Source organism: Camarhynchus parvulus, chromosome 2, assembly GCF_901933205.1.
Source record: "Camarhynchus parvulus chromosome 2, STF_HiC, whole genome shotgun sequence".
Classification (NCBI taxonomy): domain Eukaryota; kingdom Metazoa; phylum Chordata; class Aves; order Passeriformes; family Thraupidae; genus Camarhynchus; species Camarhynchus parvulus.
Genome location: NC_044572.1, coordinates 50,467,263 through 50,491,304, shown reverse-complemented (window position 1 = coordinate 50,491,304; position 24,042 = coordinate 50,467,263). Strand labels below are relative to the sequence as shown.

Sequence of the window (24,042 nt, the reverse complement as noted above, 5' to 3'; positions counted from 1 at the left end):
ACTGCCTAAAAGTTTTCTTCTATCATACAGAATCACAATCCCAGCTAGATTTTAATGGATAATATAATGATAATTGGAAACCTTTTGGTGATCCTGTTTTGAATCTTGGTATTTAAGTCAGTGACATGACAACAGAATGAATTCCACAAAAAATGAATGGAAATCCATGCTGTTATTTTAGCCTGATTTTTCACATCCATTGTGGGAATGGAGGAGGGAAGCTAGTGGCTTTAAAAGAAGGCCCATACAGGATTTGGAAGCCAGGTCATGTTGTCATTTTTCAAGTTGTCCCAGACAAATTACATATTTTGCTTAATTACCTGATTATTTTAGTGTTATAGCAACACAGTGAGTATTTTCTCCCTAGTTTTCCAGGTTCTTAAGTTATCCACAATAGTGAACTATTCTTAGGTACAGAGCAAAAGACGTAATAAAATCCAGTGACTGGATGAACAAACCAAGTAGAAATAATGCATATATTTAACACTGAATATAAGTATGGAAAGGCTTCTGTAGAGGTGTGATTAATTCGATTTTTTTATCACTGTCAGCTTTGGAATCAAGACAGGATAACTTCATGAATGATGCACTATATCCCAGACTGTGAACCTGTTAACTGAACTATTGTATGGGAGTTGGCATTGTGTCTACTGAACTCCAGAACAGATTATTATAATGCTCTCCTCTGGCCACCAAAGTCAATGAATCTCTTTGATTCATTCATTCATTCATTCATTCATTCATTCATTCATTCATTCATTTATTTATTTATTTGTTTGTTTATTTATTTATTTACTTGGGTGAGCAAGGATGTAAAAATCAGTGAATGGATTGGTTTTGTTTTTAAAGAATCAATGCATAAATAATAGCTAATTAATTCTCAACAAACACTTCCAAGAGAATTATCTCTGTCTTACAGGCAGAATGAGTTTCAGAGGCATTGGGATGTCAGTCTCAGTTCACACAGTAAGTAAGCAGCAAACAACTGCCAGCAGTCATTCCTGACTGCTGTGCTTATGCTATTACAAGTATTTACAGAGTTTTATCAAATGTCTGTAAAGGCAATTCCTGCAGGTGCTTTCTGTGATCCTGTAGAGAAACAGAGTAACATTATGATGGCCTCTTTCATCTGAAGAGCTCCAAATTCATTCTGAGCACTTGCAAGCATGTTTTCAAAATACTCCCAGGCTGTAAATAAGTCTAGAAGTCAGGGAAAGCGAAAGATACGGAGATCCTGGTACCTTTGTCTTTCCACTCTCCCTTCGTATAAATATCCACAAAAGGATGTTTTTGATTTCTCTTGTATTAGTTTTAGAAAAAAGGATATAACAGACTAATAGCAACAAGATAATGGCATCTTCACTCTGCTAAGGCTGGTGATGCTACAAACACTTTCCCTGAATGGGAAACAGCAGTGTCAGTGTGACGTAGCTTCAAAAAAAAAAAAAAAATAAACAAGAAGATTCACTCAATTTGCGCCTTTGCATAGGAACAGAACCATAACCATCTTCTCTGTGCTGCAGCAAATCTTTGTCACAGGCAATTAGAATCGTGTAAAACAAGTACTGCACCTAAGTAATAAAGATCTTTGTACATCAGAAAATCCACCTTCTCCTTCTATATGAATAGTAAGACGCATGAAGCTCTCAATAACAACAGTGCTGCTCTACTGACATCTAACTCTTCTTTTAAGTTAGTGGCTGTGGAGGCTGCAAAGTGATAGAAAAGAGTGCAATGAAGTTATGCTAAACTCAAAATGTCACTGCCTCCTTGGCCAGGGAAGCATGTATCCTGGCTGCAAAAATAAATAAACCAGAAATATCTGACTCAGACAAAATTGCCAACGCTTGTGAGGAAAAAAAATGGCTTGCATGCAACTAGTAATCAATTGACTCTAATGTTCAATCCCCTAAGATTTATGGTACAGCTTAAAATTAAACTTAGGAAATCTCTGTTGAAAGAAAATTAGGCCTTTACATTACTTTAGTACTTGTTTAATGAATTTTAAATAAAGAAGTGGACAGGTGATCAAAATTTTAAAACCCTTTCCTCTTTCAATTATTGTTTTCAAACTAGATTTACATTTGGTGATTATTAAACAAAGGTTTTGATTTATGAAAATCTTCCTATTTCAGATGCTAACAGCCATTTGAAGGCATTTCAACTAAAAGATGTCTATACAGTTACCTTTGGAGTAGTAGTTGATGCAAACCTGAATAAAACATCAGCATATGGAAATTCTAGATGCATATTATCTCTGCAAAAGGGAAAAATAAAACTTCTGAAAGCATGCAGTTGCAAAAGAGAGAATGGGATGAAATCAAATTATATACTTTAAAACAAAAATAAGACCTTCAGTATTTCTTATTCCATTATTGTCTCTGTTGTTAAGACATCTAACAGTTTACTAAATTCACAAGGGTTTCAAATCAAAGATTACTTCTTACTCTGAACCTCTCATGTAGATACTACACACTTTTTGTATGAAGACTGAGAATGGACTTGAGCAGAAACACAAGAATTCTGCGTATCTCCCAAAATTCTTTCAGTCATGCTCATCTTAGCAGGGAAAAGGAAAAAAGAAAAGAAATCCCTGAAGAAAGAGGTAGCTTCTGACAATTCAGATACTTCTTTCCACATTCCTTTGAAAAATATTCTTGTGGCTTTTTGGTATCATTTCAAAAAGCCAAGTGGTTAAAACTGTCCTTATTTCCCTAGAAAGATGAGCAGCTATTCAAGTTGAAGGACAAGCTGACATGTTTGAAGCCTGTCACATACTGTAATTCTGCCTTTGGGGATTTCTTAGTAATATTCCTTTGATTAGTTTGAAAAGACTATTCTGAAGAATCCTACTCCAGGTATTCTTCCTGAGACAAGAATTTTGTGTTTGCTTGCATGCCATTTTGCTTTTGATTCTCTGCATCTAAAACCCTTTTTAACCTTACACTGAGTTTTAGAAAGGAACTACCCATTTTTCATTGACATCTTTCATTGACATTTTCATCTTATGATTACATGTTGGTTACAGGTTTTTTTTTACTCTTGTCGTGGTTCACAGACCGGAAGGCTCCAAACTTGTGAACCTTCTTCAGGAAGATCTTAATGAAGATGGTGATTTTTAGAGTATGGGCTCTGCCTAGGGTGAACAGGAGGAAAGGAAAGGAAAATGATTAGTGAGTTCTTGTATCATAGCTGACATTGATAGCTGCATCACCCTTTAGAATTCCTAACTTTAGTGTATGTGAAATATTTTAGATACGTTACTTTTATTTTCTTTCATCTTGACATATTATGAGAGTACTGTACCTACAGGTAGAAACTGAAACATGCTAGTGTTAGATGGCAACAGTGCTATTTTTCCTTTTTTTCTTTGGTAATTTTTTGCTAAATCTTGACTTAATATTATATGTGAACTTAATATTATATGTGAACTATGTGAAATTTATTTCATAAACTTTGCAACTTGGAGGCATGCAAAAACAAAACAAAAGATTCAAAATTATTTCTAATGCATCATTGTTATTTTTCTATAATTAAAAATCAATTTTGTAATGTTTTAATATTATTTAAGGACAGCTGAAACACGTTTAAAGACAGCTTAATGGCTTTTTTAATCCAGTTTTATTTCCCATTACTGGGAAGCTTATCTGAATTGTGGATAATATAAGTGCTATTTGCAATTAACTAAAATCCCAGCATTAAATAGATACTGAAAGTATAAAAGAAAAGCACCTGTTTATTTAAATTTTGTGTTCAAAGTTTGTTTATTTTATCTCAGTATACAATATGAACTTTATATATGAAGCAATTAATACAGAATAACCAGACTTTATTCCTCACTGATTGTTTTACAATTGTATTCTTGCAACTATTTCAGATATGCAAAGTTTTGTTTCACAGTTGTTTCTTGCATGCTAATAGTCTAGTCAGAATTGGAATGATCTTGAAAGCAGTCTCTGGACTCTTCTGCAAATGAAACATAGCAATGAAAACTATTCATAACTGAGAAAAGTTTACCTTAAATATTGACAATCATGATTTACATACTATTGAAAATAAATGACTATAAAACCAGCAAGTACAGTAATTTTTATTTATAGTTATAAACTGAAGTCACAAATCAGTGTTTTCTATTATGAGTAAAGATTGCTGTTTAGATTGATATTTAACTAATTAACAGCTAAAAAGCTTTCTGTAGCTGCTATGCCCTTACTGAAGATAGATGATTCTCAAAAGTATTTAAAACAGATTTTGACTTTGCACTTTTTCCTGCAGGGAGTTTTAGTGTTTTAATCCAAAGCACTAAATCAGAGGGTGTGGAATGACACTGCTGAGTTTGTGCTTTCCTCTCCTAAGTGTGCCCTCTGGTAACAGCCTCAACAGCTCGCGTGGCAAGTAACCCAGAAGAGTAGTGGGGCTGTGCAGAAGAGATACAAGAAGCTTTGAGACAAGTGTGAGGCAAGGAGTACTGTTCTGAAAATTACTGAAAAGCTACTTTAAAATCATCAAAGTGTGCAAAAATTTCTAAATACATCAGTAGTAGAGAGGGAAAGAAACCAAGGACCTGAGTTCCTCTGTGTTTGACCTTCTCAAGGTGAGAGCTCCTGTTACTGCTGAGCTCTGTAGACCAGCAGCCAGTGATCAGAGAGCTGTTGCTGTTATTATTTCAGTAATGGTTGCAATTGTGAATAGGTGTTTTGGAAACACATTCTTCCTGTCTCTTTCATTCTACAGAAGATGCAGCAGAAGTAATTTTTTTGTGTATTAATGAATAAAATCTCACAACTCCTGTAGAGAAAAGCAGGTTTTATCCTGTCTGTGCAACCATTCTGCACTGATTTTTGTATTCTGTTTCTTTTAACATGAATCAGTCAGTGGGCAACTTTTTGGAACTATGGTGTTGATCACATTCTTTATTTTGTAGAATGCATTTATATTATACCCAGAAAAATTTATATTGCACTGTGCAGAAACTGAAAAGTGGCAAGGTTTTAATTTAGTTCCCATCTCCCACTTTGCTTCACTGACCACAAAAGGCTCAGCTTTCTAATTTAGACACCCATGTGAATACTTGACCAAGTGCTTAATAAGAATTATTTTATTTTTACAATCCCATAAAATAATTTAATTTTTTACTCCATATTCCATATATGTGGAACAGAGACAGTGAAGATTAAATCAAAACTACCCAATCATTTTGTGTCTCCCTGGAACTATGCTAAGTGCCACAGAAAATTTTTTTGCAACTTTGCTGTCTAGCATCACATGAGAACTGTCACAGACAGAATCCAGCACCTGTGCTGTAGGGCATACTCAGTCTGTTAACTTCATGGAAGATGACCCATTCCCATCTGGCAGTCCACAGTCATGGACATTGTGTACTTCGTTCACTCATGCAAATACAGGAGCTATCTTAGAGATACCAGTCCTATTCAATATGAAACCCCATGCTGCTCCTGGAGTGGGTCTTGCAGCATCTAAGTGTTAAAATCTGTTTAGTGTGTTTAAGACTAAGAGCAAGATAATGATTACTCCCCAATGTGTTCAGAAGCTACCACTAATAAAGCAATCAGTTGATCTTAACAACAAAGATGGAATGTTATTCAGTGGTGGGAAGGTTGTATTTTCTCAATTTAAATCAAACTGTAAATGCTGAATACTAAATCTAGGGAACAAATTGCAAAAGACTAGAACAGGCTTCCATCGGCAAAAATTTCCATGTCAAGCTCATGTGTTTTTCCTCTTGAATTTAGATATGTTAAAAATTAGAAAAACAAACAAACCACCCTAAAACCTCAAGGTATTTCAGCCTCAGTTGTTTATTGTATCAGGATGAATAATCACAATTTTCTCTCTGGCAACTGTATGAATCTCTGGGGAATTAATAGCAGGTAATTATGTACATAAATTAATATCATAATGATATTCAGGAATTTGTTAAGACTCTGCAGGAAACATAACTTCTACTAGCAGTGTTGGTTTTACAACCCTAATTACATTTTAATATTTTTTGTGTATAGCTTAGGTTCAAAAGAATTTTCAGATTGTTCCCATTTGATGTCAAGTGGAACAAAACCTATATGGTTCAGCATAGGGGTTAAAATTTCTTCTTCATTATACAGGCCACAAAATAATTTAGGAGCTTTGTTAATATCTGTTTTAGAAATTTTACAGGTTATGTTTGGTGTTTTTACCAAAAAGGGAAGAATATCTTTGCCACTGAGATATTTCACACATCTCTGGAATAGTGTATTCAATTTCAGGATGTAGAGAAACGTCACACTCTCTGTGCCTTTACTGTGATGCTGTGGTGTCCCATAAATTAAAATTTAACAGCATCCATATGTCTGTGTCCCTTGTTCGTAAGTCTAAAGGTCAGGGAAATGGGGTTATTAAGTGGGGTTATTAAATATTAAATAGTCCTGGGTAAAAGAAAAAACAAACAAAACCCTCCAGTCTGTACACATGTGCATTGTCAGATGTCCTGCCTCAAGTATTCCAATGATACTAAGTCAACAAAGGGTTGCAGTCCAATCCTTAAAAGAAGTCAGTTTCCCTAGCAAAATTCAATTTGGTAGTATTCCTGTGCATAAATAAAGAATGAACAATTGTACATAGAAGTATGAGAAAAGCTCTTAATTCTTGTGTTTGGGATTTATGAGCAAGATGGATAGGCAGTTCTTTATTTGTTTAGGCTTCATTACTCAAAGTAAATTAAACAATGATAATATGCTACAACAGTACCAGAAGATAAAAGAATGTTTCGCTTACATCCAGTTACTGAGTCACGTTCTGGACGCAGTAGCTGGGAGTGAGTGGGGATTTTTGGTTTGTATTTGTTTGTGTATAGGAGTTTCATTTGTTTCTTGTTTTAAAAGAAAAAATGCAAACATCAATACATTAAAACGCACAGAATTGATAATGAATCTCATATGTGTAATTTTTCTTTCAGGTATCTAAAATTATGCTCAGGTAGCATATCTTGATCTTCAATTTTCTGTCTTTAAGTTTTAAAAATATTTTCTAGGTAGATTATACAGAACGGAATCCCTACAAGTTATCTGTGAATAAAAGATGACAATATCCATTAAAATTTTTTTGAGAATTAGAGATTTCTGGAGGTTTTTGTTAAAATACCAAAAAATCAAAGTTCCAGTAGAGGAGGTTGTGTTGTTTTTGAGTAAAAGAGTAGTTTTCAGGCTATAAAATGTAGGCATATTTTGTTATAAAGATCAATAATGTTATGTTGCTAAATCATTTTGTTTTGTTTTGAAATGTAAAAGGCTAAAAGGCAGCAAATAAGCTTTGGGCTTTAGTCTTTGCATGTAATGATAATTCCATTATATTATTCATCAAATTAGGATGAATGTGTGGTTAGAATATGTTTTCAGCATACAAAGAGAGAATTTGAACTTGAAAGTAAACTTCCTAGGAGTCAGTAGAGAATATATGGGTGTAAAGATGAACAAAAAGATGGATCTGATTAAAAAATGGTAGGAAAGAATTTGAGGATAGGACAAAAGCGTGTACTCAATTCTAGTGAAAGCCTGCAACTAGATGTTCCTTACTTTGAGTATGTGAGTAGTTTTCCAGAAATTTTTAGCACTGAGTACATAACATTGGGGTATTGGGGTTTTTTATATATAAATATATATATACACACACACACATTTATGTAAAAGAGAGAAATAGGAAGTATATGGATTGCCACTGAAACTGGGATTTACTGCTAGCACTGATAATAGAATCAAGTTCATACAAGCTCACCATCATCAGCATTATAATGTTTAGTTGATCCCATTTGTTGTTAGTCCTGAGCTCTTAGGAGTTCTGGTTATTTTAAAACCACAAATCTCAAAGATGAAATTCTGCACCTGTTGAAGCATTTGAGGATTTCATCATTTGGGATAAGGGAAATACCTGCTATAGTTTTTAATTATACTTTTTTTTCTATTCAGATGCATTTCTCTGTGAGGTGATTATGCAGAATGCTGTAAATATATTGTTTTGCTCTGAATGTGTTTGTTTTTAGGCAAAGAGTAGAATATGCAAACTGTAGTGTTACTAATTGCGCTGTTCAATGAAGAGAATGCAGAAATGTTTTTTCAAGGAAAAGATTACTGCTTCCTATGACTTATTTTTACTCCCCACAGTACAGATGAAAGTATAGCAACCTGTCAAAACTGAGGTAAAATGGAAAGAATTTAGATCTGTTACTTTCTGATGCATTTTTTTTTCATTTGCTATTATTCTTTCTTTCTGCAACCTGTTTCCTTACCATATTTCTTTTATTTTTTTTCCTTCTACTTGAAGTTAATCTCTTACATCCTCCTTTGCCCGATCCTCTTATTCTTGCTGTTTGAGTTTGCATGCCACAGTTGGGCTGGATTCTCATAGGTATTAAGCAAATCTTCACCAGCAAAGAGGAATTGATGAAATTCAGTTTTTGTCTTTTTTTCTTAAATGTCCAAATACTAAAGTAGGAACAAATTTTTTAAACATCTTGTCTTCTCTGAAATCTGCTGTAGATTTCAGTCAGCTTGTGCAGAACCAGTTCATGATGTGAATTTTTCTAGGGCCCCTGGATTTGATCTGCCCTGCAGTGCCAAACATCATTCCACTGCACTGCTGGTGGAGAGCTTCCAGCACCCAGCCAGCCCTGCTCTGCTCATTGATGGTCCAGATTCCTGAAAACTCAAGTGTAAAATGCTTTCCAGATTTTCTTTTTTGTGCAGTCAGAGGGCTGGCAGCCATAACCAAAGCTGTCAACATCTCACTCTTGTAATCCTTCTAGTTTTTGAAAAAAATATTTGGTTTGGAATTTGGGGGTTTTTCTATAAAATAAAAATTTCAAGGTTTAGTCAGCTTGGCTCACCTTGGAGTCACAAAAAAACTCCAGATATCTTTCCTGAAGACATATTCTGCCTGCCTGTGGATGTTTCCATATTTTATAATGGTGCTTCTATTTCCTATTTCTGCTCTTTATAGAGCTATAGTACCAGGGAAAACAGACTTTGTACTGCTTTCATTATTGCAGTGTCAAAATAAAGCTAGAAGCATAGATTTTACTTCCCAGAAATTCACAGACATAAATTATTCCTTACTTTGATAAAAAGGAAAAAAAATAACTATCAAGAGTATAATATTGAGTATAAAGTCAAAGTAGTGAAAAAAGTACTAGTAATTAAAGAAAACTATGAAAAAAATTTAGTAGTTCCTCACTTAGGAAAAGAAATGTCATCCTCCTGTTCCATGCATTGCTCTATTTTTACATCATCCTAGAAAGAGCCTACACTGAAGCAATTTTAGTACTCATCTCTGAATAGATCATTAATTTGGATGGAGAATTCTTCACCTGAATTAAGTGAAGAATTAATTTTCCCCTTAACTAAGTTAGATTCTCTGGTATATAGGTGATTATGTTTTTCAGTGAAATACAGGGATTTTTTCTCTGCTTCGCAGAGAGCTGAGAGATTGCAAACATCTTTTTGTTTATCCGGTTGAGGACCTAACCACCATCCTTCCATAATTTTACTCTTTGGTTAAAGTATGAAAGTGTCCACTTTTGTTCACTTAACATTTCAGGCATTTCTGTGCCTCCTTATTTCAGAGGTAAATTATTTAATGCTGAGAATTTCTTTTTAACTCTTTATTGTAAAAAGCAATATCTCTAAAGGAGATTTTGTAATGTTCTTTCTTTGTCCATAGAATTGAGTACTGTAAAATGGTTGCAAACTGTCCTATTACAGGAAGCTAAAAGAATTTTGGCCAGTTCTACTTACACACTACTGTTAAACTGGGTGCTATTTCATTACAATATTTATGTGAATTTATAATTTAGCTCTACTATTTTTAATTATTGATTAGAATGTAGCTGTTATTTAAGTACAAGATAAAAAATTGAGTCTGAATCTTAACTTTCTATAGCTGTACTTCCAAGTTTGCCAAACTCTTACCTTCACTTTTCTCCAGGTTCTTTAGTTGTGCAAAGATAATTATACTGAATGTCTCTCTGGTGTCCCCATGTACAGTGGGGTGGCTGAAGCATACTGGTAAAGCCACAGTGAAATTTAAAAATCATATAATTTTTGCTGTAAACTCTGCTGAATTGTTTATTATTTATTTAATTTATTAATTTTAAACTGTGTTAGTTGGCCTGTTAAAATATGTTATCTGTCCTATAAATCTTCCCTGTTAAATTTTGAAAACTATTCAGAGTGAAATAGTTTCCTCTTAAAGAGTGACAAAAATCTTGATGAATATGTTTGAAAGCTCCATTTAATAAATGTTCAAAAACACTGTTCAGAAAGGATTTGGGGACTTATTTTCTTATCTTTTTTTGTTGTTATCTGTTGCTGTCCTGTGGAGCACTACCTTTGAGAAAAGTGGTTAATAACATTCCCAGTCTTTTTGTTGCAATGTGAGCTGAAATGTGAAGCAGCTTACAGAAGTTAGTATCCAATACAAGAAGAGAAATGGTTTATAGAACAAAGAATTTTGGAGTTGGGTTCATGAGACAGTATTTTACAGATAAGTGACCCATTTTGATACTTTTCCCAGTTTGGGTTAAAGAAAAAGCATGATATCTGGCAGCAATATTTAAGTGACTTAATGAGATTAATCATCTGAAAAATTTGTCTAATTTATACAGGTATTTACACTTTTTTCTGAAAAAAATAGTTTTGCAAGGAGGTTTCTTATTGTAAAACTTTATATTTTATTTTTCTTTTTAGCCAGAGATTCATTCCCTGTTAAGAAAGAAAAAAAAATATCCTATTAGAGTTGTGGGTCTAAATTATACTTTTAAATCCTATTGGCCAGAAAAGGAGATTTTACAGCAATTGTGCATAATTTTCAAGGTCCTGTAAATTGATTTTTCAGTCTTGCAATAATGGATTTTGGCCTGGTATTTGCATTATCCACAAAGCGTGTATTACTGTTTCCCATTTATTTAAATGAAGGCTGTGTTTAAAAGATACTCTTCTGCTGGAGACTAAATGGAATGTGTTTTATTAATCTGGGACTGCCTTATTCTCTGTTGGCTATGTTTATGCATTCAGCAGAGGTTACTGATTCATATAGCAATAGGAACACTTGAAATGCCAGGTACCTGCTGGGATCAGCTCTCTTTCTGACAAAGGACTGGTAAAGCACAAGTCAGGGTAAAAAGCTTGGAGAGCTATAGAAAATACTTTTGATTTTGAGAATCTTTTTCATCTATAATTTAATTAAATTATGTAAAAAATATCATGTCTTCCTACGTTCAGCTTCCTTTGACCATAACACTTCTAGGAAATGAAAAAAAGCCTGAACCAAAACAACCAGCAAACCTACATTTAGTAGAGTTTTGATAAGATTATACCAAGCATCATAAAATTAAAACATTTCCAAATGGAATTTATTCTTGAACTATGGAGCATTATCTTGCATGCTCAGTAAAACATACATATTTAAACGAATCAAAATTTTTATTCCCTCCATGAAGTTCTGTGATTCCTAGAACAAGATTAGGAAAACAGGCAGCTGCTCAGCAGCATTTTTTGTCATTGGTCGCTGTATGCTTTCCTTTGGCTTCTCTTCAGCTCGGAAGAGAGGACTGTTCATTTCCTTGTATCACCCAAATATATAAGTACTTCAAAGACACTAATTAATGTATCTTTCTAACTTATTTATGAAGTGAGGAGTGCCAATCATCATCGTTTAGCACATCAATAGCTGCAGCACAAAAAAATAAGGTGGATGTAACTGTTAACATGTTTTAATTTTGTGAGTCCACCAAAGAATTGATCCTGTTCATCTTCCTTACATCTACCATCACCTGGATCTACTATGCATGGTACAAAATAATTATTCTTCTAAGATATATTTTTTGAATAAGTAGTGTCTGAGCATGTATTATAGGATTTTATATGTATTTCTTCAGATGCCAACCGTAAAGGCACTAGAACTGATTTTTTTTCTTCTTCTTCTTTTTCCCTTAGGCATTTCCTGGAAATACAAACTCTGACAGCGTGGTCCGGCATGATTTACAACATCCAGTTATTGCTCGCTATGTGAGGATAGTTCCTTTGGACTGGAATGGAGAGGGCCAAATTGGGTTAAGAATTGAAGTCTATGGTTGCTCCTACTGTAAGTTTTTCCATGATGATCCTTTTTTTCCCTCCCCTAAATAAAAACTCACTTCGAATTTTGGATTAAAACCAAATGTCAAAGACTTTCATCTAGTTGTGTTACCTAGGGCTTCATGAAATATTTGTTGGAACTCTGAGTTGTTAGTTTGTTCTTCTCTGGAAGATACAACATTGGAATTTGCAATACTGCTTTGAAGTTGCTCCTTTCCATCTTCATTATTTCTGTTGTAGAATGCTTTGGCTATTGTATAAGCTTGCTTGGGGCATTTGAGGAAGAGATCACGTTCAAACAAAAGTCATGCTGGGTCTTGAAAGATAAAATGGAAACAGGGCATAATTTATTGCCTGGTGCAAGAGACAAAATTAAAGCAGTAAATTACAATTCTGTCTAAATATCTGACACATTTTTCTGTGATATTTTGTAGAGTATTTGAATGTGACTTCAGAATTTCTTCTGAAACCTGAGTGAGCTATGGTACCAGTGCTTCCATAGCTAAGAGCAGAACTGATAATGCTTTAGGAAATTATGCCCTTCTTTAATTCAATCCAGCCAGTGCTTAAGTTGGCAAACCCGCAAAACTGAGTTTATAATATCCTATTTCTATGTACTTTTTAGGCAGTATCCTGGATTTGTTGGTATTTTAGCTGGAAGATGTTGTTTGAGATTTGTCTTCTAATAACAAGACTTTAGAATAAAATGTGGAAGACTCATTACTGACTTCCTTGGGTGACATAAGACCTATTGGAGTCCTTTGCCATCCTGACTACCAAAAACAGCTGTGATTTCAACTGTTTTTTTTTAATTTGATTAGAAAGTCAACAGACTCCATACTTTCCTTCAATACCAATAGAACCATGAGGAATAGAGTTTTGATATAATTTTTCTCATTTCCATGCAAGGAATGTTTTAAAAATGTATATTGAATCACAGAGAATTTCCCAACAGCTGGAACTTAGTTGAGAAATCAAATCAAACTTGCTATAGTATTGATGCTGCTGTGCTGGGGTTACACATGATTATAAATATAAGAGCAGGACCTGTTGCAGTAAGACAAAGCATAATGTTTTTAAACTAATAGGGGGTCAATTTAGATTAGATATAAGGAAGACATTTTTTACAATGAGAGTTCTAGAACTCTAACAATTTACCCACAGAGGCAGTGGATGTTCCATCCCTGGAAACATTTAAACTCAGATTTATTGGGACTCTGAGGAACCTGAACTAGTTGAAGATATCTCTGATTATTGCAGAGGGATTGAACTAGATGGTCTTTAAAGGTCCCTTCCAACACAAGCTGTGCCATGTTTCTATGATATCTGTTGCCTAAGGACCTGTAAGGTTACCTACAACTCAAAGAGATTGAGCTTCTGAAGTTTTAGGTACAACTCTGATTATTCAGTACATGGCTCTTAATAAACAAGTGTTTACCATCATACTGCTAAAATGTTTTACGTGCTGTTTTAAGTACACCTAATACTACAGCATGGCTAATTTTCCAATCATATTAAATACTGGCTTCTAAGTATACCTCCATGCTTGTACATCAAATGTAAATTCAGGCCTTTGATACAAGAAACCAACATCTAGTTTACTATCAAATATAGCTCTCTTTAGCAGAATAAAATGTAGCAGAATCAAACAAGAAACCCCACAATATTTACTGCAATATTTACACATAAAAATGATACATTTTGATGAAATTAACAGACAAAATGCTGTAGGTACGCAACAAGGCACTTTTAGAGGCTTAAAGTAAATGTGAGAAAAAGTAAAACACAGCTTGCTGAAAAAATTATTTTAGTTGTTTGATGGAAAGTTGCTTGCTTGCTGAATTTTTGGAGGAGAATAAAAAGCCTCTGACAAGGACACAATATATGGAACCATGAAAATAATGATAAAATGTGTCTTCACAGAAGAAGTAAGGTGGCCCAATATAATTTCATAGTTTTACTGATAGAGTATTACTGGTCTGTTTGTATTAGAAATTATTTCAGTAATCACTGGAGATGTTTTATTGTAAGATTTAAAAGAATATATTCTGGTTTTATGTGTAAAGGGACTTTTCTTTCAACATTTCTGCTACAATGCAATGTGGTTTTTACATGCAGGAATTGGGCTGCTCCCAAAATGGTATCAGTAGGGAGCAGCAGAGCAGCTGAGAAGAAAAACTGAAAAATAAATGTGTAAGGGGAGAGGAAGGGAGCCCTTTGGTATGAATACTGTAACCAGGGAGTACTGTTTACAAATTCCCAGCTTGTCTTCAAATGAATTATTTGGAGCCAGGTGTAAATGCTACACCTTTCCATGTAGATGTGTCCTTTGGCAGAGGCCAAGTTTTTAACCTTATGATTAGAAGTGCATATATTTGCATATAAATATAAGCACAGCCATTAACCAGTGTTATTTGCAGATTAATCCTTCTGTCATTTAAGGAACTAACCATTTAGATAATCACCAATTTTAAAAGCCTGATTAAAAAACTGGCTTCTACTCAAATCTGTCCCAACTTTTGGAACTATTACCTTAATCAAAGGCTACCCAGTACATCACAATTTTAATTTTTCTTTTAGTTAACAAATAAATGTATTTTTTTATTTAGATCTATTCAGATTTTCCCACATTGCACACAAGGTTTAATTGGAAAGCCATGCACACTGACTGTTAAAACTCTTTCCTTGCACAATGCTGCAACCTGGTCATTAGCCTCAGACCTTTAAGAAAAATGTTTCCTCGTATTGAGCTGCTTGTTCGAATATCAGGTCGCCAATTGCCATATTTCTAGTTCCTATTTTGTTTGTATATGTATATAAGATACACATTTAACTTTTTTGTACCAGGGGTGAGATCCATGTCCTTTCTTGCCCAGCAAATCAAGTTTAAAAAGAGGTATATTTTCCAGAGAGCAATTAGGCTTCACATCTGTATCCTGAAGAAGTTAATAGCATTATCAAATCTTCTTGTAGTGTTGGTTTGCTTAAAGTTTAAAGTCTGTTTTGTCTTTTAAATTTCAGGTCTGTATTTTGTGTAGATGAGAACTGTGGGGTTGTCTTCTATCAGAAAAGTTCACAGAAGTCACCAAAAAAGAATTAGGGTCTTACCCTACAACAAGGTTCAGAATGAAATTTGGGTTTTAATTTTTTTTTTCCTATAGAGGAAAACTGCCTATATATTATTAAAAGAAAAAAAAAAGTATTAAAATTGGGTAAAGAACTTGCTTAATAGCTAAACTAATGGAGAAATTTCATGAGCAAAATAAGCTTGAAAAATCACAGCCAATAGACTATTATATAACATAAAACCCACATTTTGGTCAATGAAACTTTTAGTTTTTATTTTAAAATTATGAGTTTCATAAACCATAAAGGGGAAAAGGGTCTTTACACTTGAAGTAACATCATATATCTAAGAACAAGTCACAAAGAAGAAAACAATATAACCAAACTCACAATATCCACTGAAATCAGTCAAATGAAAACTGATGGTCGAATTTTTTTCATGCTCTTTTGGTGATAGTAAGCAATGGCACATGACATGGATCTTCCACCATGTTCACTTTTATGAATTTTTGAGACAGGCAGCAAAGATGTGGCATCTGGAGGCCATGAAAACTACAATATAATACTTTTACTACTGATTCATGAAGATCATAATAAGTTCCTGCAGGATCATTGCCATATGAATAGTTCCCTTAATCTCCATCCTGTGGCAGATGAATGCCTACAAAAAAGGGCAATAAGCATATTATTGCATAGGCTTTTCAAGGTAGCTGTAAGAGGCCTTCTGGGTCATGAAATCCTATGAGAGGAAAGCACTCATGCTACCTTTATTCATAGAGGAGTTTTTTATATGGCTGTGCTGATTTTCTGGATCTAAACAGTACATTTGTGTCTTTTTAATGCAATTGCACATCTGATGGTAAAAATTTTTAAATTTCCGATGACTCACTTCTGAATTGTAGGATATACTTGAAAAAAACAAACAACACCTGGAGATGGCAAAAAGCCATGCAAATATTCAATATACTCAAGGCAGGAACAATTATAAAGCTCCATAAAAATCTTTTTGCATTTACAGACCAGCTCTATTTGCTAACACTTAGGAAGCAGTGGGACTGAACAAATGTCATATGACCTCTATTTGCAAATCTGTTCTTTTTCAGATATTAGCTCAGCTACATGTACTGCTAGGTCAAATGTAACTGTTTCAGTTTTCTGATTGATGACTGTTTTGGGTTTTTTTAGAGAGGGAGGGAAAAGAAGGAAAAATAGTAACCACAGTCCTGTGGTTATTCATGAAATAATGAATATTTTTATGGTGAGCATTTACTCTACAAATAGTAAAGTGAACAAAATTTTGGTCATGGAATCATGTTACAAGAACTAAAATGAAATTTGTAGGCGGTCTTAAGGGGTGAGCAAAATGAATATTTGCAAGAACTGATTAGGAAGTACTGAAGTGGTAAAACCTGTGGGCTGAACAGATCTTTTAGTTGCTGTAGTTAATCTTGTTTGCCTGCAGTGACTTTGAGTTAAAACACTGTTTCCTTTGACAGTTCATTCTGCTATACTTATGCTATAGCATTCAACTATACTTAGCTGCTAGGAAATTGACTTATTTGAAATCTGCTTAGCTTGGTTTCATGCTACAGGCACTAACCAACTATCCATGTCTCACTGTGCCCCATGGTTGCCATACACACTTAAAAAAGAAACTTCCATATTGTCCAGAATAATCTGTTGCATCCAAATACCAAAATGTCTGTTTAAGGTAGATGAGAAAGCTGCTTTATTTGCCCTTTGTTGAATCTTATCAATTTTCACGTGTCCAGATTCAAAGGTATACCCTGGACCTTGTGTTTTACCAGAATATAGCATAAAATGGTCCCTTAAAGTGTCATGACTCCTACTGAAATACCCCGTGGTAAATAAAATAAATTATAATGTGTTAATAAATGTATACATACATATTTCTGCTCTTACACTTTTGGTATGTGTGTGAATATATGCCTAAGTAGTGAAGATACTTGTGTAGTCCAGTAATCTGCATAAAATTTCCTAGCTGTTCTTATGATATTTTATTACTTACAATAAATGTGCCACTGTGTTTTCTGGTCAGACTTTTCTGTCCGCTTAAGTGATGAAACTTCATAAAATTATTAACTGTCAGAATGGAAGAATAGTTTTGAAGTGTTCACTTTGTGGAATTGTATAATATTTCTAGAAACTTTACTAACTTGCTGTAAGTGACAGATCTCTGAACATACAGGGATTGTAATGTGGGGAAAAACAGACCTAAAAGTCATTTAGCAGAGTCTGCTGTGAGCTACAAAAACTTTCCTTGTATCAGTGCTTTGGACAGTAAAGAGTTCTGCTAAGCATCCAGCTGTTTCCCCTTTTCTCTCAAATTTCAGTATTTCTAGCCTGAGAACATCTATACCTATTTAGGCCTATGTGTTTGATTTTTAGCCTTCATCTTCACAGCTCATCAGTGGCAAACATAGCTTGATATTCTCCTTCTGACATTAAAGGTGCATGGATGAATACTCATATCTAAACTATGGAGAGTGAGGGAAAAGAACTGTGAACTTTTTCTTCGCTAACTTTTAAAGATCTGTTTGAATTTGTGTTCTGTTGCTAAGTTTGCTTCCTTGTTAGTGTATTTTTTTTCTACCTTTTTGGCAGACAAGAGATTTGGTTTTTTCTGAAGGTCATGAAAATGGACACCTTTTATCCTCCAGATAGTCTCAGGTCATGTTAAGTCATTTAACAGAAGAATTTTGTAATTTAAGACCAAAAATAGCCTCTGTCTTTATAAGTATTCTCATTACAGATTTTTCTTCTCCGTGGCCTCTCCAGGAAAGAGCACTTGTGATTGTTCCTGTACACATTTTCATATAGTTTGGCATGAAAAATAAGTGAGAACAGGCTTCAGTCCATTTATTACCTTCAGATGTTATTATTGACAAACATAGGCCCCTTTCAGTAAATAAGTTTTAAAATAATAAAAAAGTTGTGTTTTTTTTTTAATTTAGTGCATTAAGAAATAAACTTCTACAATCAGAAGATTTCAGGCTGAAACAAAAAAATATTTCCAAATACCTTATTGTTTAACATTTTTTTTCTAAATCAAATATTTCAGAAATACTTGACATAAAAGAAATTTTTAGTAGAAAAAGTTTTGTTTTATTCTTCATCTTTTTGTTAATCTGATGCAACATGAGTTTTTTTCCTCTCTCAACTTTCTGCATCCAGTAAAAAAAAATGAAAAATCCATTATTTTCCACTTGTAATTGTAATGAGGCTACTGGCAGATATTCTCAAGCACCACAGTTTTGAGAAGTGAAACAACTGTGTGCAATCTTTACAGGTTCATTTGTTAGCTGGCAATGAAAATGTAATCAGTGTGCTGGTTTCAACTGCGGCAGAGTTAATTTTCTTCACAGTGGCTGGTGTGGGGCTGTGTTTTAGATTTGTGCTGAACACAAGGTTGATGATACAGAGATGTTTTTGTTGTTGCTGAGCAGGGCCCGCACAGAGCCCAGATCTTTTATGTTTCTTGTACAGCCACATTGATGAGAAAGTTGGTGCTTCTTGGGAGGCTGGGAGGAGACACAGCCAGGTCAGGTGACCCAAGCTGACCAAAGGGACGTTCCAGGCTGTGTGGCGTCTTGTTCAGCATATAAAGTAGGGAGAAGAAAGAAAAAGGGGAGATGTTTGAGGTGATGGTGTTTGTCTTCCCACGTAACCATCACATGTGATGGGGCCCTGCTGTCCTGGAGATGGCTGGACACCTGCCTGCCCATGGGAAGTGGTGATGAATTTTTTTTTTTGCTCTGCCTGTGGCTTTTGCTTTCCTTATTAAACTGTCTTTATCTCAACCCATGAGTTTTCTACTTTTTACTCTGCCACTATTTTCCCCAATCCTGCTGGTGAGTGAGTGAGTGGCTGTGTGGGGCTTTGTTACTGGCTGAGGTTAAACCATGACAGTCAGTCAGAGAAAAACAAGTATATTTTGTATGAATACATGACCCACCAGCTTTTTAAGTCATAATCCTACAGAATTTTAAATTACACTTGAATATTTTTTAATCATTCATAATTTCCTTTAGAAGAATGTAAGGCTTATTTGTAAAGGTTATTTTAATTCTTTTTTGCGGTGAAATGAAGGAAAACTTTTCCCTAGTATATAAACAGAATTTATGGCCAAATTTGATAAAATCTTGCAGGATTTGATGAATGTTTTTTAAAATCAGATATGGCTGTTGTGTAAAAATAGCAGACTAATGTTTTCTAATTGGTTTTCCAGCAGCTGCCCACACACACCACAGGAGGGATCCTCCTTACAGTGGTCTGTAACCAGTTAATAGGAAGATGGAGACTTAAGACATATCCTTCAATAAGCATCTGAAAACATCAAAACCAGAAGCAGAACTAGAGTGTGCTGTTTCACAAAGTAAGAATGGTAGCATTTAGGTAACTATAGTCAAAAACTTCAGTCTAATCACAACAGTCTTGCCTTTAATCTTTTTTTGCCTGAATGAAGGCTCATGATTGCTCTGCCCAGCATTATTTTCTTGCATTTCTGTAAGTGGTGATTGATCCCTTTGTCCATGGTGACTTATTCACTAGAGAAATCAGGTAGGCTTTTTTTTTTTCTCTCATGAAACAATAAAATTCAGCAGATTTCAAACTGTAGGTCTTGATTCTATGCCATTGATTTGAAGCCTGAAGAACCTCACTGGTATTTATTTTCTTAAATGTCTGAAATAAAATATATTAAGGATGCAGTTACTTCCAGACTCAGTTCAATTTATTCTGCTTTTTCTCAGAAGTCTGGGTGAAGATGATGTGTTTTGTATCTTTTATTTTAGGCATGGCAAGTGGAGTCTTACTGTGAGTAAATTCTTACTTCCTCTCTGCCAAAGGTTGGTGTTCTCTGATTAGAAAGTGCACCTATCAAAGAGTAAACATTACTGACAAGAAAAAACAAATTTAACTCTTCATAGTAATGCTTCTATAAGGTTAAAACAAGCCTTGGTGTTTATATGTACTATATCCCTATACAGAGTTATGTTTCTAGATAGTCCTGTTTCAAAGCTGGGCCCTCATCTTCATGAGCATACCTTTGGAGTTGAGTCACTGTGATGCCAGCTTCTCCCTGAATCTTCTAAAACAGGGAAAAAGTTCCGATTTTTCCATCTCATGAAGGTGACACTGCATGGCCCTTCTCTAGTGGCCAATAAGGGTCCCCTCACCTTCCACTCAGTGCTGCTATTTTCCTTCAGAAGTACAAAAGAGTACAGCTGGAAGGGACCTACAACAGTCCAATTGCTTGACCAGTTCAGGGTTGGCCAAAACTTAAAGTATAGTACTAGAGACATTATTCAAATGTCTTTTAAACACTGTCGTTCTGTTAATTGCCCTTGCCAGACTGCAGGGGATGCTTTTTAAAGCTAAACTGAAGAATGCATTGTCCTGCTCCTGGCTGCACATGCACATTGTGTTAATGCTTGTAAGCATTGTCTCTGAAACAGTGTCAGAAAAATAAAATGAAATCCTGTTTCCAGTTGTAACCTTTGTGTTATATGTATTTCAGAGACTGCTGCCTTTTCAGACAAATATTAGCATTGTTATTCAACTCATGGTGAGCACAGGGAATGGAATAGAATGAAATAGGACAGAAAGGAACAGAATAGAATAGAGTATAACAGAAGACAACTGAAAATTTATATTTTGTTATGCCCAGAGCTCTGCAGGAGAAACTATGACCCAGGTCTGAGGGCTCCACCCTGGAGAACAGCTCTCTGCAGTGCAGGTGGCAGCGCCATCCAGGTGACAGGGTCACCAGTGTCCTCACAGGTCTGGGATGAGACCAGAGCTTTCAGTTTATCCTGTATGATTCCCATACTGCTTCTGTTGGTATAAAAATATTTAGATTTTCTCTTAAATTCATAGTCCTCCCTGGAGCAGCATAGATTTCCCAACAGCACTTCCAGTCAGACAGTGTCTTGCTAAGCCTTGCCTTACCTTTAACTTTCCTGATGGTATCCCCATCCAAAGAAGGAACATTTATGTTTCTGTCCAGCCTCTCCTGGAGGTGCAACTGGAGAATGAGGTAAAGCTGCCTACAGTGTCCTTCTGCCATCCATCCAGTCTCTGTTGCTAAAATCCCATAAGAAAACAAACAAACAAACTTTTGGATGTGTTTCTTGTACCAGGGAATTATACTAAAATAAACAAAGATTTGGCTCAGCTAAGCAATATCTTAGATTCAATGGCTTCAGTTATGAGGGCGTCAAATGTCTCATAAACTTTCTGAGATTGGATTCTTTGCTGCTTTTCTTTTAGTCTGAGTATTTCTTAGGCTGTCACAAGAAGTTATTAATTCACAATGGAAGTGTTCCATGCAATTTGTATGGAAAAATGTTAGCTCTATTCAGATGCAGCCCTTTTTATTAGAAGATTTTAGGCTCCATGATGTTGGAGCATTTCTGGTTTTGTTCTGACTGTAATGCTAAAAAAAGGAAAACAAAGGAAATTTTTTCTCTTGAATATAGTTCAAGTTGAAGTACTTTTTTGTATGGTTTCATCTGGATATTTAGATGGGTTCCTAAATTGCTCATTGAATTCAAAAAGGTTAGAGGGTTCACTTACTAAGTACCTGTTTGTACTTGGTGCAGATTGAGGTGAAGGAAAATCCTTTAAATAACAATAGTTGTGATTTTTTAGAAATGCCAATGTGCATCAGAGATGATTAAAGCCTTTATAGTGCCCTGTCTTTTTTCAAGTGCATGTAATAATAGCAAAATGGATGCAGAAATGTCGGAGGGGAAAAATTAGCTGTCTTTTAAAGATTAAGAATTCATGGCACATTTAGATTTTGACTGTGCTTTAGAATTCATGGTGAAACTGGTTAAATTCTTCAGGAAAAATTTAAATATTTTCATAAGTTTACCCACATCAATTTGAAATTCTGTTTTAACATTTGGCAAAGGTTCAGTCAAAAAACAATGACAAGGTACAAGCCAAAACGGCAACCATAAGCAAAGAGTGAAAATGCACATTCAAATTTGGGTGTAGTCTTTGCATTTTCATGGTGACTTGAATTCTGAGATCTGCATTCATTAAAAAGAACATAAAGTTATGTTATATGAACTGTATCATATATCATATGCACACATACCTATTTCAGGTACTTAGTCTGACCTGTTTTTAAATGAGTAGCTGCCTTTCCTGCACCATCTAGAAACTAAGAAAACCAAGCTCTTCACATAAGTACCTAACAATTCTAAAATTTAAGAATATATCTTTAAATAATGAAGAAAGCTAGGGAAACTTTGAAAATAATGTAAGTCAATCAAAAAGAAAAGAGGAAAAAAGTGCTTTTTCTTCATTCTAATTCTGTATACTCCTCAGATTTTACCAGCCAACATTTTAAAGTTTCATATGGATTACTGTTAAAAAATAATGACTATCTTATTAATAAATAATAAATATTAAAAAAATAATGAATAGCTTATGGGATAGGATCTGATCCTACAAATCTTTTAGAAACTTTCTTGCATAGTAATGTTTCTATCTTTACTTTTCCAGATTGACAAGGTAATTGGAGTTTAATTCTTTTAGTAGGGACATGTTCTTTATTACTTTTTTTTTCCTAATAGACCATATGTCTTTAATTGTCCTCTTGGTCTTAAATAAATTGAAGAACTTGAGAAATTTGCTTTCTAAAGCCACAGCTATAAAAAAAAAATAAGGTCAATAATTTTCTTACCTAAAAAAAGCCCTAAAAATTGATTAGGAAGAACTGCAATTTTTGTACCAAACCTATATGCAAGGCAGGCAATGCTGTTTTGTAGTGATTTGTTTTGGTAATTATCTTTGTTTACGGTGAGTCAGACCCAGGGTATTTTGTTAAGGGGTAATGAATCAATAAAGAGAAGCAAACTTTCAGTAAACATGGACCGGCCAGAGAAGGCAGTTGCTCATTTTTTTCAAGGTGGGAGGACATTTTTGTAGCTGTGGTAGAGGATGTTGGCAATAGTGTGATATGAGAAAAGCCTGTTGAGCTTATGTCTTACAGTAAACGGTTTTTAAACTGATGCAGCGGTTCTAATAAACATCTTCAGTCCTGCCTTTTTATTGACTGCTGTTCCAAGAGATTCAAAAGGAACCTAGTAAAGCCTGTGTTTCAGCTATTTATTATTGCAACCTTTCACTCACTGACCTAATTTTTCTCTCCTTTCCATTTTTATTTGTTTTTTCCAAAAGTCTCTGCTATGACTTCTGTCTCATTGCTTTAATTGTGTAGTTTCCTGATTCTGAAACTTCCTTGTCTGATTTGTCATAAGTAAGCATGAAAAACAAGGGAACAATCAGGATTTTTTTCTGAATTTTGAATGACAGCAGAAATGCACAGTCCTTTTCATACATTCAGATAATGAATTTGTGTCCAACTTGTAAGTAAAAGTTAATTGTCTTAAAGTCCTCACTTGTGGATAAATGTTAGAGTGATTTGAGTTGAACTATTTACATAATCAGTGGCTTTGTACCTCATTATCATTTAAATTCTTTCTATAATATGAGTATGAGACAGTGGACAATTTTTGGAAATGTCAGGTTTTGGATATATGATAAATTTCAAACTCAGTTGGCAGAGTTTCAGCCCTTTCAAAACTCAAAAAACAACTTATATAAATTTAGGAATAAGATTATTTGTAGCAAGTTCAGGGAGAGGATTTTGTCATCATTAGTTCTAATGTAACTAATCTCAAGTATTAGTTGTACACAGCATTGGTTTTGGAGGAAAACTGGCAGGATAATTGCCCAGGCACTGAGTATGCCCTGTAAGCCTAAGCTAGGTCATAGTATAAATCACCCAATCTGAAAACTGAAAGAAGGTGGTACCATG

The 24,042-nt window shown here is 34.6% G+C and overlaps 1 protein-coding gene across 3 annotated transcripts in view; it reads left to right on the top strand.

Moving 5' to 3' along the window:
• CNTNAP2 (contactin associated protein like 2) overlaps positions 1–24,042 on the top strand; it is a 1,021,862-nt gene that overhangs the window by 428,937 nt on the left and 568,883 nt on the right. For all 3 annotated transcript variants that reach the window (XM_030970934.1, XM_030970935.1, XM_030970936.1), the window contains one exon: positions 11,982–12,129. In XM_030970934.1, coding sequence (XP_030826794.1) covers positions 11,982–12,129 — 148 coding nt within the window. The remainder of the gene's footprint in view (positions 1–11,981; positions 12,130–24,042) is intronic.